Genomic DNA, 18,840 nt, shown 5'->3' on the forward strand with positions numbered 1-18,840 from the left:
AAACTAATTAGTAATTGAAAATTAAGCACGTAAATGTGTGCTGTTACTTTGTGGAAGATAAGCGTATAACTTTAATTCATGTTAAATATGTTTAATTTCCCGTTTCCCGTTCGTATGTTAATTATGAAAGTAAGCATACAATACATGGAAAGCTTATATACTTCTACTTAAGACTCAATTAAGGATTCATTAGATTTCTCTACTTCGATATACTTATTGAACATCTATGATGCACGTCCTTAAAAGTATACAATTAAATTTTTGTGATCAATTCAATCGCATCTTTTCAGTCAACTCATTTACCATTTACGTAGATACCTATAGTTAGACAATTATGTATTACAAGTTTATCGTTTGTTCCTTGGCTAACTTAAAACTGGGATTCGAGCGATTCGAATTGAAGGTGCATGTGTGTACAATATGCATAAATTACTGTTGACACGAATCAAAATTCCATCATGTACTCTCGTCATCTCGCGATTCGTATCGCGTACGCGCATCATTGCTAATTAGGTTCAATCAAATTACGCAAGGACGAAGTCGTCACTCGCAAGGAAGGCTGTAAAAATTATTCTTACTGCGCGTAGGGGGTATGATGAGACGAGATCTGAATTGTACGAATGTCATTTGTGTTTATGGAATTTTTGCTCTAGCAGGCTGAACGTTGCATTTCAGCTTGACTACTTGTTGCATAATGCATCGATCTCGGTGACCTAACTCAGCTATGCAACGTCTTTATACTTTGACGATTTGTTTCTTTACGTGGCACGCCTGCACCAATGGAATGATACAGAAACGATCGCGCGATACCTGGTACATAGATGCTTCTAAAGCATACACGAATGATCGATATTTCACGTTCCTTTCATTCAGCAATGTGGCATACTACTAGTGACCTTGGGATAATTTCACCGCGAATGATCGATAAATTAAATTTCAAATACTAAGGTCGATTCGGCCTATCATCTGATACTCGTTTCAACGAATCGCAACGCGGAATTGATTTTCACACAACACGCGAGACCCTCGTTGAAGCATATCCTTAATTGATTTTTGTGCTTCTTTGCGTCCAGCTATTCAGATCTAGGTCAACGTTTACAATCTGAACATTAAATAAACTTATTTACGTTCGTTGGCGTGCATGAAGTGGTTTTAACGTTAGTTAACCAACAGAATAGATCATCTTTGCGATTGATCGTTACCGATTACGAGGAACGGGTGCGTTTTGTTTAGTCCGGGCCGTGAAACGCGGAATAAATTTTCTCTCACGTGAATAGCATATGTCGCTGAACACCGGCCAGCTTTTTCGTTTGTCCCAATTTCGTACGGTTATTTCTGTGAAGAATGAGAACGACAGGTTTTTTTACGGCCTCACCCGAGAATCCATGCCAGTCTCCAAAAAATCTGGTTGGCAAAAATTCCATTGCCGCTCGTTAAATTGTATTTCCTGGCAGACGATTTTTAATGAATTCTGCCAACCAATTATAACGCGATCCACTTGGAAGTCCTTAATTTCTAGAAAGTTAGCTCAGTCGTTAAATGAGGGACATCGTCGCTGGACGTAAATATAATTTCGCTTCATTAGCTTGGTGTCAATGGTATTTAATTTTCAATATCAATTAGAATGCTCGCGTGTCATGTATTTACATCAACAGGTAGCTCGATATTCGTAAAAGGACGAATAGTACCGTTTCGATCACGTGTGGAGAACAGATGCTTTCGAAAACAACCTGTTTCAGAGCAGTTTGTACTAGATACATGATTGCGTTGACAACCAAAAGGTTCGAGCAGTGCCAATTACAAAAACGTGACTTGGAAGGGTGCCTGCACGCATGATTAAAATGTAATTTACCAGCACCAAGATATGCATTTCCGTTTCAAACATGATATTCGTTGTCATTAACGGTGACCAAAATCATTGGCATCCTGGATTTAGATCGTTGTATTCTATTTCGCTTCTATTTTCTCGAATACCTGTGTCGTTTCATTATAACACATCGAGATTACTAAAAAATAATAGGCCGCAACCTGCAATCGTAACGTAGATTTCATGTCTGAATTCTACAGTGTATTTAATAAAATGCTTCCTTTAATATAAAAAGCGAATCGGGTACGTTGTTACACGTGAAAAGAAATGGAATATAAACGGAATCTATTTAAAAAAATATTCCATTAATTTTGCTTTTTTTTTTAACTTAATATTTTATTTGATCTGATGGTAAAAAAGTATTCAACCTAATTTCGAAGAGGGTGCGACATCACATGCATGTCCTATCGGCAGATCGATGTTAATTTTAAACGTGAAAACTACGTAGCCGTAGTGGTGTACAATAGATATACGATATGTGACCAACACATACTTTTTCGCATACGCAGCGAGTGGGCAAACAATGGAAAGGACCGCTCCTTCTTGTACATAAGCAGATATGTAGTTACATCATTTACTCGTCTTAACCGTGGCCGATTCGGAAAATACAGATTCGGTTACACCCACGAGTCGGTCACTCTATTTCAGTGATCCTCAACCTTTTTTTCGTCATGATACACTTTTAACAATTTAAAAATTTAGCGGCACACTAACATTAAGATAAATTAAAACAGTTTTATTTGGTTTATTGATTGCTCTACCTATAATATATTTTGTAAATTATATTATATTATTGTATTAGCATAAGATTATAATTTTCAATGAAAACAATATGAAAATTGCATTACAAAGTAAACGAAATGTCTATTTAGTGATAAATTATAAATTACATTTAACGCGAAATTTGAGTTTGATGTTTCTTGATAACCTCATTTATATTTGGGCGTAAAAATGATAATGCTACTTTCATTTCGTGATCCAGTTTTAGAAGTCTGGACCTTTTTTTCATTTTTATGTTGATCAAAGTCGAAATTCCGAATTCGCCAAATAAATATTTGGACTGAATATAAGGTTAATTGATAAAGAAATCTAGAAAAAAAACAATTTTCATTTCGGGAGGAGCCACCGCCTAGCAGTAGCGGTGGCCTCTCCTGAACGTGCCGCGGCACACTGGTTGAGAATCACTGCCCTATTTCGTTGGTTTGATCTCAATTCACGTACGGGAGATTTTACTTCAGAGAATTGGAAAGAAATGAGAGGTCTGGTCGGTTGTCGCAACTCTTTAACGACTCAACGTATTCTTTTTCCAAGTAATTGCGAATCGATATACATTTCCCCGTTATGACTGATACCCGAGAAGATAGCCGAGAAAACAGCCCAGAGTTGTAATCGTAGACGGAATTTTGTGTGAAACTCGATGCGGTGCAACGCGGGGTTGGTGCGTCACCCTAGGCGCAAACTGGAAAAGTGTACCTCTGCTGAATGCGATAACAAGTAAAATGAAAGACGCAGCGGGTATCGTGAAAGAGGGTACGGCCGTTCTCTCTGAAAATCGATGAGCACGAAAGTCCTCTAGAGGATTGACATTTTCATGGATAAGTTCTGGAGTCTAAGAGTGTAACGTCCTTTACGAGTCCTGTTGACCCGGCTCCGCCTAAAGGCCGATCCGTGGAAAGCTAATGGATTTCAGATAGGCTATATTCTTGCGATTCATGACTGCAAGACCGAGGTAGGCTAATTACTCGAGATCGATGGAATTCAATTATTCGACGACCCCGTTGATCAAGCTATTTCTTGGAGGTGCCCATCGATCGTTTTGTATCTATTATATGTGGAACCGCGTTTCCAGTTATCATCGATATTTCTTGTCATATCGTACACAAGCTTTCGTTGTTTCACGTTCGAAGAATACTGTTTCGATGTTCAGAACACTAAATCATGGTTACACCATAAAAAGAGTGGTAATAATGTAATTGCCGTGTGAATCTTTAATTTTTTCGTATGTTCAGTGTTCTCTTACACCTTCCACGGAGCACTTATTAAGTGTTTACAACTCGATGATATCATTTTGCAAATATGCACTCTGCTAAACGCAATTTCGAATAATATTCAATGTGAAGTGTCTATTTTATACATGCTTTTCTACGAGACATTCTATGCAAATGCTGCTCCGTTTTAGGAAGACAGATGCACTGTGTTTGTCTAATCTAATCTATGCACATCTCATTGTCTGTCTGTTTATTAGTATATCAATGTATAATGTGATAGTATTTGGTTTTGGTATCAGCCTGTATCGTTAAGCGTCAAATAGTAATTTGAGAAGGAATGAGTCGAACTGTTTCTAAAACCGTTTTTCAATGATATAAATTTAGACGTATTTTATTAAACTCTATCCTATTACGTCTGTCTACATTTTCGTTAAATGTATAAAGGAAAAAAAATGTATAGAATGATTTAATGATTGATTTGCCAGCCGAATAGGTGGCTAAGTAAGATCCGCGCGGGCAAGTGCCACGCGCAGGAGATCCGTAGATGGTTTATATGTATCAGGGTGAGACGAGAGCCGACGCGTCTATCAGGTATAGTATAGGCCGAGTCGTCGACATGGAAACCCGTTCAGAAAGGGAGACGAACAAGCAGTACACGTGCACTGCCACTGGACGTTCGAACAATGGGGAACGTGAAAAAGTCAATGGATAGTCGTTGGCCGCACGTCGCGCAAGTTCCTTCGACTCTAATAGTTCGAAATGTTTTTCGCAATCTAATCACGAACTAATTACCGTTAGCTCGATATCCTGTGCGTTGGACAGTCGTGAAGTGAGACAGTTAGTTTACCGGTTCATCATTTGTGACTTTGGAACTTCGCGATTCTTCAAGTTTTCTATTTTGGATAAAGTTTCGATGTTCCGTGATAAAGGATCAACTCTTTAAATAGATATTTATAAATCTATACAGAGTTATCAATTCGAAGAAATTTCAAATGTAAAATGACACAAAGTTTTGTACAGAACAGTTTAAATGTGAAAAAAGAAGTGGAAATATAAAGTTTGTCACGTGAAGTTTATCAACGTACAATTTTTTTTTTACTGCGGCGCAGTTCTTCCTATTGGCGATTCTTATCTTGACCGGGAATTTTTATGAGGAATGACAGTACTAAAGTGATAGATTTCAAGAAGAATATGCGAATGTTTTTTGAAAAATCCATTTCCACGTCTCGCTCCCGTTCCGCGCGATGTCCCACGTACGTTCAGATTATTTTCCTGGAAGATTACATTCGATTAGATAATACACGATTGCGATGATTACATTGCTTTATGTATTTTGATTACATTGACTCGACATTTCGCTCGAGCTCGTACATAGTTTGATTACTCGAGTTTCTTTTCTGCATCATCAATTATTCCGTTTATTGTTATTAATGAATTCTAAACGATGCTAATGTTGCTAATGTATGTACGTAATACGTAAGAAGGAAAGAGGTTATTCCTTATTACTCCATTCGCCTTACGTACATAATATTTGTTATATATACATTATTACGATTTGCTGGACCGTGCGTTTGTAAACAGATCAACCGAAACCTTTTCTCAATGCGTGTTTTCTATTTTACTGCATTATGTTTGGTGCTTATTAAAGCTCGTAGACTCATACTACGATCTTGACTCAGGCTATGAGTAATCTTTCACGAGTAAAAAAGGCAGCGATTCCTCCGGTTTCGTGTGATGTGTGGTAACGGGTGCCAAAAATTATCGTACGCCCACTTGTCCACTTTGTAGCGTCGATCATACGTCCTGACCGGTAATAGCATCGCGATCATGATTGATCGTCGTTCGAGGAAGAATTAATTTCTCGCGTGGCAGTGGCATTGCGTATGCGTAAACGTATTTTGCACACAGTGCTCGGTACGACGGGTTATTGACAAGGTGTACACTCCGTCCGCCGTACACTTCACGAATCGGTGAACTACTTGGAACCGGTCGCGAATGATCTGTCTTTGCACGATGTTACTAAAAAATTAAGTAACTAAGTAATCGTGTACTATTTGCTCTGTTTGCTTCAGCATGAGCCCGAGCTAGATCTATTCTTGTCGCGAAAATTTCCGTAGCTGCTTCGAATATTTTACTTTGTCTCAGGAAAGTTACGGTCCGCGTTCTAAACTGGTCTGACTAGAGACTCGCGTGTACCACTGAATCTTGATTCCTGACGTTGGGCAAGGTAGTCCAGGTACCGTGACGAGACTGAAACTCTAAACACGAGGGATTCTTTGTTTTCTACATGTCCCAGAGCATCATTCTTTTCCAAGAAAAGGATGACACGGGCGTTGGTTTACTTGTGGTATGAGATCAAAGTGTCTTAGTAAACTAGATAACGAAACCACTAGAGCGCCGATAAGTTAACAGTAGTGGTCGTGGTTTAGCAAAGATTAGGAGTAATACATTATTTTTGTACGCAAACGGTAGTCGAAGTTCGATAGAGCGTGACCAAACGTTTTCGCGACCAAAATCCGTGAAAGTGATCGAAGGACGACCGTCGGAGATCCGCTGTTGGCCTACTCGATCGAAAATCGTGAGTAGTAAACTGTCGATTGTTGAACATTTCCTTTAAATGATTCGATCGACGATCGAGAATCAGCATCGAATTATATGAAATAATTATATGAAACATGTAATCTTGGCAATGAAAATAATGTTTGAATTGTTGATCCCATATTTGTGTCAAGGTGAATTTTTATACATATTTACCGGCAATAGCTCACGCCGTGAGGTGACGCTTGATTTATGAACCTCGATACCACAGTGGATGCACTTTTCTCTTCAATCTTCCTTCATCTAAATCTACATTTATAAGTAGTATCTTTTCATGTTAGAATTAAATTGCCTACTGATCCTAACTACGCGCAACTATTTCTCATAATAGATTTTCGCATCAGCGCTCTAATAGGAGTTTAAATTGTACCTATATACATGCCTGCACGGACACGATGAATTATCGCGTTGTAACCGTTAATTGTCACAAAATATAACGATGGCCGTCTCGTAAATTGTACACGCCCTGAACACATCAGTATTTTCATTTAGTTTTTAATGGTGTCTTTCTCTTTACAAGATTAACCTTTTTAATGTATCAAAATAGTATTCTAAGCATGTGTACATTTTTTTAATTAATAAATTATGATACAAAATAAAGCACTTTGGAAATATGGCTTCGATAGAGATTTTATAAAACATATATGTTTACGTTTTATGTTCCACGCCAGTATTACATCATCTCACGTTTACGTTCCACGGACCGATTATCATAACACAATATTTTACTCCTCGACCGTAATTTAGTTTGCAAATTCACCTACGCGAAGTACGCGTAACTTTAAAGATTCGCCTATATACATATATTTCGTCCTATTAATGCATACTAGAACTTACAATTAGTCTTGCCACAATCCGTTCATCCTGCTTATTCTACTTAGAAGCGACTTATGTTAAGTGCAATAACTAGAGAGAAATAATCGTTTTAGATCGATCGGTTGAGCAATGTTTGATTCTTAATAATATATCAGTTATAAAATAAAAATTCGATATTTTAGCCGGTTTACTCACTCACTCGGTTAACCAGCTTATCAGTCGTGTTAGTGAAATGCTTAACACAAATTTTGCCAGTTCGGTTTAAACTGTCAAAATAAAACGAACGACGTAAGCTACTATTAACTGAATTCATTTTGATCTAGGCCCCGCTGCGTTCAATGCAACCAACTGCCAGGGGGAGCCCCCGGGTTCCCAGTCCTGGCTCGTTACGTCCATTTACACCTCCGGATCTTTCTTCCATACCTCATATGGACGGAACACCCCCGCACAGCGGCGGTGTTCGTAACAGTTCCTCATTAGCCAGCGGTCGAGTCAACGATGGAGTCCAAGAACAATCCGGCCCTTATATCATCGGTAGTCCAATCGATCTCGGTAACATCGATAACGTGGACAATATTGGCTTACGTATAGAACGTCTGGGGAGTGGGCGCGGAAGGACACGCGAACATATCGAATTGCAGGAGGCTGCAGCACCCGAGAGTGGTACTGACGGTAAGATGTTCACAGGCTATTTTTAGTAATTCTGCTCTCCTTATCATCATTACCCTAATCACCATTAATTTACTTCATTATCTTGTATATGGTGAATGCAATTCCGTAAAACAATCGAAATAAGTAAGACTGGTTTTATGTCAGTCTTACTTGTTCGTACACGATTTATTCAGTAGTTTAGATAGGGCTAGTTGAGAACGGATTGATGTAAAATGTCGAGTAAATATTAGAGAGATTACGGCAACCTGTAATAATCGGACTCTATAGGATAAGCATCACGAGGCTGCAAAGTTGTCATAAAAATATATATACATAGGAATAATAGATACGCACCGATATAGAAGTTATAATTGCGATTCTATACCCCCAAGGAAGGTTACAGGCCAAGCAGTATGTCTTATTCCCATATACGTCATTTAAATACCTGCTGCTATACATGGAACCTTCTCTTATTGTTCTTTCCGTATCTGATAAAATAATATACGTGACTAGATTTGAAGTAGGAAAGAACAACAAACTTGGATTGTAACATCAGATACAGAAATATTCTCGATGGTATCGCTCCTATTGTTCAGTGCAGACCAGATACCGCAGCATCGTTCGATATATAGGAACGCGCTTTGGTAGTTTCATAGTTCGTATAAAAGAGAAGGGAGCAATTTAATCTGATTTTCCGCTTTCCCTCTTCTCGCATTCGTGCGTCGTATCGAAGTGATATGAGCGGATTGTCTAATGAGGGTACGATACCAGTAGCGCGGGGGCTACCTTCGTTTCACCCCAACGGGAGTGTCCTTGGCCCATAGTCTACGAACACCAAGATTGTTTATTGACGCAAGCCTGTACCTGTGTTCGCGGGCCGGAACGTGTTTTGTCGAGTGCAGCACGGTGCTGACGCCAACTTGTTGCCGGCACCGGGCGCATGCGTTTTCGGGACAACACGTGCACAGGGCTGTCGCATTTTGCACACTACCCCTTCGCCAGTAATGTACTCGATCATTTACGAGCCTGTGCCTGTGGCGTTCGAGATATCCACCGTTCCAAAGGGGCTGTCTCATTCCTGTGTGTTGCAACGCAAGGAATGATCAATACCACTGTATGCTCGTTCTATTCAATCACGCCTGCACCGACAGATCCGTTTATTACACTTGCGTGATATTCTTTTTCTTTTCTCGTTCGTGGTCGTGCGACACGGAAGTGAATTTGTCGTTAATGAGAGTTAAGAATGAACGATGCGATCTCAGTAACGTGAACAGCATGTATGTGTAAATTTTCTGAGCGTTGACGATCTAATAGATCATCTATGTACGTATACCTCGGTAAAGAAGCCAATGATGACCAGTGCCACCTATATAATTATGTGCTAGAATCAGTATCTCCTGAGTGAATTCGCAGGCGTGATATCGTCACGGGATTCTCAGTCCGGTGATATTTTTTATTGGGGATTGTACACTTCGGATAGTACCGTTTTCCGTGTGGAATTCATTCAAGGGGTTGCGTTACGTGCATTTGAGTTTCCGGTAGTCCGATAGGGGTGTGGCGATAGACCCGAATTCTCCCGGCACGATGACGCAGATACGTAGTTTGTTCTGTCGATCGTTATCTCGTGCACAAAAGTGTCTCAACAGTGTATGTTGACTACCGTTTCGCGAAACAAGTGCGCACGTTGTCACGGGATGCGTGAATTTCCTTGATGATTCGAAGAGACTTGCAGTCGTTCGTAACATGTCAAAATAATAAACAGAGATTAATCTCGATCGCTTTCGTTTAATCGATAACAGACAAAATAATTAAGGGATATGTAAATCGAATATGTAGTTTTTATCTTTATTATTTACATACTATTGCACATTTCTCCTCATTGTCTGTCATTACTTCTGTCCAATTCGGTAGTCCACTCAATATGTGTGGAACACAGTGAGAATTATTCTGTTACTTCGTCTTCGTTGTTAATCATCGTGATTGTTCTATTATTGGCTAGCGATGACGTACTGACAGGTATAAATATACAGGAACTAATTATTACATGCGTTGAAACCTTGACTTGCACAAACTGAAATATTTTGTTCGCGAGATAATATGCGTAGATTGACAGCAGGGAACAATTATTTCAACACCAACGTCTGTTTCGTGTTACGCAATTTTTCATCCCATGCAGTATCTGTACACTTAAATCCATTAGATTACAATTAGTAACACAAGCGCGAACCTCCCACTGTCATATATGTACATGCACGAGATAATAGAGAAAAAACGTCGAGCAACAAATCGTGCTGAAATTATACAACACAGTTAAAAAACATCATGTTATAATGCAGCTCTCTAGAGGATCATTCCAATGAGAAGTTTGCGCGTGTCATTACAATTTTGTTTTCGTATTTCACAATAACTGTAAAAAACTAACTTATTTCAAATGGCACTTAAAGTAATTACCAGCTAATCTTGGTGTTGTGGTGTTAAACGCGATAAAAAAGCTTTGTAGGAAATTCCTTTTTAGATATCCAACTTTAACCTCAGAGATGATAACACAATCGCGATCTATATGTATCAGTTTCTACTAAGAGTCGATTAAGTTCTCTTCAGTCTTTAAATCAAGTTTGAATCTGCTGACTTATTTCTTAATTTCCGGCGATAGTATGAAATATTATTGATTGTCCAAGCTTAAGTTGTATCATCGAATTGTATTAGGTTGTGTTTGTAACCGTGCTGTCTTTTCGCTTGATAAATAATGAATCGAATTAATACGGAGAAGTGATGCGAGAGACATTGTAGTGTAGAAAACGGCAATATGGAAATAGCTGGTACGAAAGTGATTCAATGGTTCAACGAACTCAGGACTCGGTGTCATCTCTATTTGTACGCTCAAAATCGTAAGTGAATAAAAATAAACAAAATGTAGATGTATACATTGCATATCACACGTATAATATGTATGGATATAAATGGTTAATGCGCGACTATTGTTCGACTGAAGTCAGACGCGAGAAAAGGTTACTACTAAACTATATCAATTTACATAAACATTTCCAGTTCATTTATAATGGAATAATATTATTTTGAACGACTGTGTGATAATCTTTTACGTCCGTACACAAACAGTTTAAACTAAGTGGCATATGTGGTTATATTCTATCATAGTTGGTCCCGTAAGAGCGGAAAATGGTGGATCCCAGGGTGGCGATCAACGGAGTCCGCAGCAACATGATAGCCGCGAGGAGAGGGTTGTTTTCATAAACGCTCCCCATCAACCAGCGAAATATAAAAACAATCACATTACTACCGCGAAGTACTCGCTTCTTTCGTTTATACCTATGTTCCTTTTTGAACAATTTCGTCGATACAGTAACTGTTTCTTCCTATTCATCGCCCTCATGCAGGTATTATCTCTGGCATGTAATTGCACACTTAAATAGCATAGCACATTTACGTCTAGAAAAAATGTAGCGCATTTGAAATAAATTTCGTTAAATGCATATAACGATTTCCTTAATTTCAGCAAATACCGGATGTGTCTCCTACAGGTCGATACACTACTTTAGTTCCATTAATTTTTATTCTTAGCGTATCTGCGTTAAAAGAAATAGTCGAGGACATTGTAAGCATTTCTAATGCCTGATCGCTTAATAATAGTATGGACAATTACGACACTATATAAATTGCAGAAAAGGCACAGAGCGGACGACGAAATAAATATGCGTGAAGTGGAAGTTTTACGGGATGGTCATTGGCAGTGGATACAGTGGAGAAATGTCGCTGTTGGTGATGTTGTTAAGGTTGAATTCTATTTACCTCACAAAGGATGTGATAATTATTGAAGATTTACATATCGGTGCTAGAATCGCTTTGTTTAATATCCATAGGTCCTGAACAACAATTTCTTTCCTGCTGACTTGATCTTATTATCATCGTCGGAGCCACAGGGTATGTCTTTCTTAGAGACTGCTAATTTGGACGGGGAGACGAATTTAAAAATAAGACAGGCCCATCCCGACACTGCCAGTCTTCTAGATACCATTGAATTGATGAACTTTCGTGCAAACATACAATGCGAGCCGCCTAACAGACATTTGTATGAATTTAATGGGGTGTTACGTGAAACTAGTAAACAGTACGATTATTTTTTCTAAGAATCTAGGAGAAGTGAGTTAATGATCATACAGTAAGAAATGATTGTATCAATTTTTAGATGTGTACCTTTGGGACCTGATCAATTATTACTTCGTGGCGCGATGTTAAGGAATACGCGCTGGGTGTTCGGTGTAGTAATCTACACTGGTCATGACACCAAGCTTATGCAAAACAATACTACGACCGCGCCCTTAAAAAGGTCCACTTTAGATCGACTGACCAATACACAAATACTCATGTTATTCTTTATACTTATTTTCCTGTGCCTTTTATCTGCGGTATTTAACATTCTTTGGACTAAAAATCACAGTCATGGATTGTGGTATTTAGGTTTACAAGGTGAGAAATCAATTTACAAAATCGTCTTTTCAAGGATGATCATGACATTAACTGATGAATTGTTTATTTATTACAGAGGAGATGACTAAAAATTTTGCTTTCAATCTTTTGACATTCATGATTTTATTTAACAATTTAATACCGATTTCGTTGCAAGTCACGTTGGAAGTGGTGAGATATGTTCAAGCTACGTTTATTAATATGGACATTGAAATGTACCACGCAGAAACAGATACCCCAGCCATGGCTCGTACGAGTAATCTTAATGAAGAACTTGGTATGGTTAATTATATCTTTACCGACAAAACTGGTACTCTTACGAAAAACGTAATGGAATTCAAACGATGTTCAATTGGTGGTAAAATATACGAGTAAGTATTATAGTCATATGTATTTTTCTTTATCGTGCGTCAATTATTTTGACTATCCCTTACTAAAAGGTAGTGCTTTGTAGTTTGCCAACTCCAAATTTAGAGGGTGACGAGAGTAGTAGTAGTATCAATAGTGAGTTAATTAGAGATATCGTCGAAGGGAGATCAACGCAAGATTGCTGTCGCCCCGCCGATAAAAAGGCTGCAAATCATGCAAAAATACTGCATGAGTTCATGATTATGTTATCGGTGTGTCATACTGTTATTCCCGAGAAAGTTGACGAAACAATTATTTATCATGCAGCATCACCGGGTAAGCAGTATTAATCAGGCTTATTTTAATACACGAAACATATCATTAATAGTTTAATTTCACAAAGCACTTGTTTTAAACAGATGAGCAAGCGCTGGTAGACGGAGCACGTAAATTTAATTATGTGTTCGATACTAGAACGCCCGCTTACGTGGAAGTAGCGGCACTTGGTGAAAGATTTCGGTACGAAATCTTAAATGTAATAGAATTCACGTCAGCGAGGAAAAGAATGTCGGTGATAGTAAAGACGCCTGAAGGAAATATCAAACTTTTTTGTAAGGGAGCCGATTCTGTTATTTATGAAAGATTAAGTCCAACTGAATTGGAGAATACTGATCCTGATCAGACTTCAGATGACTTCCGAGATGTAACTTTAGAACATTTGGAAAACTTCGCAACCGAGGGCTTGAGAACACTGTGTTTCGCGGTTGCAGATGTACCCGACAGTTTTTATCAGGTACTTGCCATTCATTTTCTTGTCGTTATATTTCCAATATAATCATCAGGTGATGTGCCAATGAATCTTTTTTATAGTGGTGGCGTGAAACGTACCACAATGCAATGATCAGTTTAGGAAATCGTGAGGCTATGATTGAGAATGCAGCGGACCTTATTGAAACAAAATTAAGATTACTAGGAGCAACCGCTATTGAAGATCAATTACAGGATCAGGTACTTATGACAATATTCGACGTAAGATTGCACGTACGTTTCTAAGAGGAAATAAGGATAATTTACAATGTTTCAGGTACCGGAAACAATACAATCTCTTTTACAAGCTGACATTAATGTGTGGGTATTGACTGGAGACAAACAAGAAACCGCTATAAATATTGGTTATTCTTGTAGATTGATTACTCACGGAATGCCGTTATATATTATCAATGAATCATCCTTGGATGTAAGAAGAATAATGAATGATATTTTTTTCAATTATCTAGAAAGCATTTTCGAGTAACTACGTTTGTTTACAGAAAACGAGAGAAGTCATAATACAGCGTTGTCTTGATTTCGGGATCGATTTAAAGTGTCAAAACGATGTAGCTCTTATTATAGATGGAAGTACATTAGAATACGCGTTATCCTGTGATATTAGAATGGACTTTTTGGATCTATGTTCATCCTGCAAGGTTGTTATTTGTTGTAGAGTTTCGCCAATGCAGAAAGCCGAGGTGACTTTTTATACATTTTAAATAATCCTAAATTTTGTTAACGAAAATAATAATATAGCAGAGTTTTTCAGGTGGTCGATTTAATCACTACTAATAAAAAAGCTGTAACACTTGCCATTGGAGATGGTGCGAATGACGTAGCCATGATTCAAAAAGCTCACATCGGTGTTGGTAAGATTCACTTGTGTCACTGTTCATCGCATAACGGGCAAAGTAAGCGTATAATACTATTGATCTTAAAAATTTCTAGGAATTTCTGGCGTTGAAGGTCTTCAGGCAGCTTGTGCTTCTGATTATTCCATCGCGCAGTTTCGTTTTTTGAAACGCTTATTATTCGTTCACGGTTCGTGGAACTACAGTAGAATGTGCAAGTTGATACTGTATTCGTTCTACAAGAATATTTGTCTCTACGTCATTGAATTGTGGTTCGCTATTTACTCCGGCTGGTCCGGGCAAATTCTCTTCGAGAGATGGTCCATCGGTCTTTACAATGTTGTAAGTTATAGACTAGTGTCTTACCGTTGCAACGTCATGTTATAGAATAAAAGTACCAGCGAGATTTATTCTATTCTTATAGGTATTTACAGCTGCACCTCCATTAGCTATGGGACTTTTTGATAAAGTGTGCTCTGCAGAAACTCATCTAGCTCATCCAGGACTGTATGCAACTAAAAATACCGGAGGAACATCATTTAATATTAAGGTACTACGAGTCCGTATCTCTTCACATTTATCGATTTTTACTCATTATTCAAAATTGTGTACATTATCGATATCGTTTCAGGTATTTTGGCTTTGGATTGCCAATGCTCTAATACATTCATCTCTCCTTTACTGGTTGTCGCTAATGGTTCTAAAAGAAGGCGTGATATGGGCAAACGGCCGCGATGGTGGTTACATAGTTCTGGGAAATTTCGTATACACTGTACGTCTCAATTATACGATTGTGTAGAATCATCAATATTTCTATGGAAGATAATTATTACATTTTTATCTGTTGATAGTATGTTGTAGTGACGGTGTGTGCAAAAGCTGGATTAATAATTAATTCTTGGACGTGGGTTACTCATTTGGCGATGTGGGGATCCATTATGCTTTGGTTTTTATTTATTTTTATATACAGGTAAATTTCTAAACGCGGCTATAAGCTAATTTAAATGAAGTATTAAGAAAAGTTGTAATAAATTTCAAACCTTTATTAAATTACAGTAACTTTTGGCCTGTTTTAAATGTGGGTGCAGTAATGGTAGGCAACGACACAATGCTGTTTTCTTCGCCCACGTTCTGGTTGGGTCTGATACTTATTCCATCTGCAGTACTACTTTTGGATGTTACAGTGAAGGCGTAAGTACATACATACGTTCGAATCAAATCTGTTTGAGCATTTCAATTTGATATGTTGCTTAGAGGTATGTGAAATTCATGTTTGCTGCAGAGTGAAAAACACGATATGGAAATCCGTCACTGCGGCAGCTAGAGAAAATGAGATTCGAAAGTCTGATCCCGGTGATATATTCAACAGCCATGACTACAGGAGCTCGTAAGTCTCTTTCAAATTACTTTATATTACAAATTTAACTGATTTATATAACACGCGAAATTATCGTAGGAACTAAAAATTCCGTCTTAGGACAATAGAAAATGCTTCTACTAATTCATACCGATAACTTATTGATCATATTTTTCCATATACTACTTACAAAAGTTCGCAAATGCGGCATTGCATGAAATCGTTGTAGTTAAATGAGAATAATGCTTTTCATTGATATTCAGTATGCATGGCTTAACGAGAAACAAAATGAAATTTTATTATTGACGTAACAACGACGATTTTTAAAAAGTTTACGAACCAACAAATCATTTGTGTATGCATGCATATAGCGATGTTTTCGCCTTGATGAAGTCGTTATCATGCGATTTAATTTTTCATTGCATTCGCCCTTTCTAAAAAAAATAGATTTTTGCATAACAATAGCTATATATGACTGTCATTAGAGTACGTAGCAAAAATCATGTTTTCGAAGATTTAAATTTAGTAGAGATATGAAAATTGCAACAGGAGATCGAAGTCGTATTCGAGGAGGCGATGGTTAATTCGGTGTTGGAACTCGTTCTGGTCACCGCGAAGGCGAAATAAGATCAGAATCCTACCGATTGCGCTTGCAGCGCGCGATCTGTGCTTCACTCACAAACAGCATGTCTCGACTGCACCATTTCGTTTTCCGTGATCCCAAAGACATTCTGCAAATTCCTTGATAACATGAAATCCGTAAGCATCCTAGAATTTTATGCATATACTCCCTTTTTACTTGCCCGTAAGAACCAACTATTTTCCAATACGTACATATGTGTTTACTGTTTTCTTACCACGTTGATTATTATACCAAAGACTGCTGTAATCGTGCTGTTATTTTATATAGGTGTATAGTACGAAATTTACTACGTGTTTGTATACAAATAAGATGTTTTCTTTATTTTCTACCTAGTAGTAATAGTAATATCATTCTTTTTTAAAATTCTAAGCAACACGGTATTAACAAAAGTATTATACGATCTGATTTAATTGAATGTCTTCCTTAAATTATGTAGCTATTCTTATCACTAGTACGCTAGTATTCTTAGGCTGGAATTTAGAGTCGTTATTTATATTTAAGATCGCCTTAAGCATTCGCTTAAGTCCCTGTTTCCTGTACAAAACAAGGACTGGAAACATGGGATAGATAGGGATAGCAAATGCTTAAGACGATCTTAAGAATAAGTAACGATTCTGAATACCGGCCTTAGATCTTCATTTGTACTTAATAATAAAGTTTTGTACGTTTGGTAGCATGAACCAGTAGCGTCAAGGTTTTCTTAAAGTATCTCGTATGCATAGAAGGGTGGGTTTGGGAAGGAGAAACTTTGGTTCCTTTTATTTTTTACTTTCGATTTTAGTTTTATGTAGACTTAAGCTTGCCATCAAAAACATTCATAAATAGTACTCGTTGTGGACGTTCCTGGACCCAAGTAATTTTTTTAATCGACAAACCACTAAAAAAATATTTTATCAGTACTGAACAAGTACTCCGTTTGTTAATGCGGTTTTTGTGGTATGTTTTATTCGCGGTATCCCGTGAAGGCCTGTGCATGCCATCGCCAATCTCGCGAGGTGTAAGTACCCCCAGTAGTAGTAATCACGCAAATCGTAATGGTCCTGTAATTTTACACTATCCGTTAAAGAGCACTGATTGTAATTAATCAGAACCGCATGATTGTTCGACGTTCCATTTGCGAGGGCACAGCGAAGAGCACCATGTATGTACCATCACACGTGCCACGTATTCTTTAGTGATTCTGTAATACTATTTCTTCTGTTTCGAAACGTGTACGAAATTGTTTCAATACATTTTTTGCAAATAACGAGATTTGCAATTACTTATTACGTAATATTAGAACGAAAACTAGTGGCGTTATGAGCAGAAAAAATCGCACGGACAGCACAGTTAGAATTTCTGACACCGCATGAATCACCTTACACATAAAATAACACAATTATCAGGTAGTTGATCGAGAAAAGGCCGCGCGTCAATGGTTGAACATTGTCGAAGGAAAAAACAGAATCGAATTTAAATAAAAAGAGAGTCACGCGTTTTGCTCATCGCCGGGTGCAATTTGAGAGCGACGGGTAGCCAGAGGAGTGTTTCTAAAACAATTGTGAATGCACGGCTTTCCAGATTGACGGAGACGGCTCGGCTACTGAAAAACGTAAAAAGTGTTTTCACCAGGCGATCGAACGCCGCCTCCAGAGTTAATATCGAGGTGGAGCTATCACGTAAGTTGTCTTATCTGTCTAACGACGGGCTGCGATCGAGGAAAATGAGAACGATAAGAACAATGAACCTCTTGTACAGACTGTTTAACTTCTTAGCCTGGTCGTTTGGTATCCTCTACTTTACTCGTTACTAATAAACATACCGTTGTCTAACTTAAGAGCACGCGCTTCGTGTACTTCTTCACGGCTTTCTCCTATTCAGTTGGAAGGAATTTAAATATTCCTTGTAACAAGCAAACAATTTCTCACGATATTTCGCACTTGCACACTGTTTTAGTACGCTTTAACAGTATACATACACTGGGTTACTGTTAGTTTATAAATTGTATTAACAATACCGTCGTAGCTTCCACTAATCTTTGATTCAGTCAGACTAATCCTAATGTGTTAAAAACAACTTCGTAATAATTTGTGTGGAGCATAGTTTCAAGAGCTCTTTTAGAAACGTAGATATGTAGACGGTCGTCTGGTGATAGAGATTGCGTTCTAACATTCGATTACAGCAAATAATAAAAATTCGTTTCCTACATGTTTGCATGCGCCTTAACCAATTTAATTGTTGTGGTAACAGAGATTAATCGGTTGCGATCTTTGTTGTTGAACATGCTGCGCGATGCAGATGGATTTGCATTCTCTCAAGAGGAAGGAGGCTCGGTGACACAGACGGACGTGATCAGAGCTTACGATACAAATCTTCCGAAACCTGGCGGCATGTGATCTTACTCTAGCTAAACGAAACTACACAGATGTATATTCTATATATATATA

General features: G+C 38.0%; 2 protein-coding genes across 5 annotated transcripts; both read left to right on the top strand.

Moving 5' to 3' along the window:
- Positions 1-2,716: 2,716 nt before the first annotated feature.
- Positions 2,717-10,512, top strand: LOC113464376 (uncharacterized). The gene is given in 7 exon segments (XM_085342318.1): positions 2,717-5,108; positions 6,328-6,433; positions 7,593-7,948; positions 8,330-8,335; positions 8,679-8,787; positions 8,790-9,243; positions 10,436-10,512. Coding segments are annotated over 6 exon segments (915 nt in total). The 5' UTR covers positions 2,717-5,004; the 3' UTR covers positions 9,024-9,243; positions 10,436-10,512.
- On the top strand, positions 9,251-18,789 carry ATP8A (ATPase phospholipid transporting 8A1). 4 transcript variants are annotated; one of them, XM_026813714.1, is made up of 21 exons: positions 9,251-9,936; positions 10,691-10,808; positions 11,077-11,315; positions 11,435-11,533; positions 11,601-11,711; positions 11,799-12,046; positions 12,125-12,405; positions 12,482-12,776; positions 12,860-13,089; positions 13,173-13,546; positions 13,624-13,761; positions 13,838-13,990; positions 14,064-14,261; positions 14,333-14,432; positions 14,512-14,756; positions 14,839-14,973; positions 15,046-15,186; positions 15,266-15,384; positions 15,471-15,605; positions 15,697-15,801; positions 17,975-18,784. In XM_026813714.1, exons 2-21 carry the CDS (start codon positions 10,727-10,729, stop codon positions 18,204-18,206), a joined length of 3,660 nt encoding a protein of 1,219 aa, XP_026669515.1. In that variant the 5' UTR covers positions 9,251-9,936; positions 10,691-10,726; the 3' UTR covers positions 18,207-18,784. The 4 variants fall into 4 exon arrangements, with proteins under 4 accessions (XP_026669515.1, XP_026669517.1, XP_017880541.1 ...); XM_026813716.1 differs by having other exon boundaries at positions 9,251-9,654; XM_018025052.2 differs by having other exon boundaries at positions 9,252-10,808; positions 14,839-14,964; positions 17,975-18,072; positions 18,692-18,789.
- The last annotated feature ends 51 nt before the right edge of the window (positions 18,790-18,840 follow it).

This window comes from Ceratina calcarata, unplaced genomic scaffold (genome assembly GCF_001652005.2).
Source record: "Ceratina calcarata isolate Rehan_Ccalc_2016 unplaced genomic scaffold, ASM165200v1 scaffold35.2, whole genome shotgun sequence".
Taxonomy (NCBI): Eukaryota; Metazoa; Arthropoda; class Insecta; order Hymenoptera; family Apidae; genus Ceratina; species Ceratina calcarata.

What these genes read in the sequence shown, in the direction of transcription:
- ATP8A (XM_026813714.1), top strand. Translation starts at nt 10,727, where the DNA reads ATGGAAATAGCTGGTACGAAAGTGATTCAATGGTTCAACGAACTCAGG. An exon ending in TACCCGACAGTTTTTATCAG is followed by an intron (nt 13,547 to 13,623) that starts GTACTTGCCATT and finishes TCTTTTTTATAG; the next exon opens with TGGTGGCGTGAAACGTACCA. An exon ending in CCATCGGTCTTTACAATGTT is followed by an intron (nt 14,757 to 14,838) that starts GTAAGTTATAGA and finishes CTATTCTTATAG; the next exon opens with GTATTTACAGCTGCACCTCC.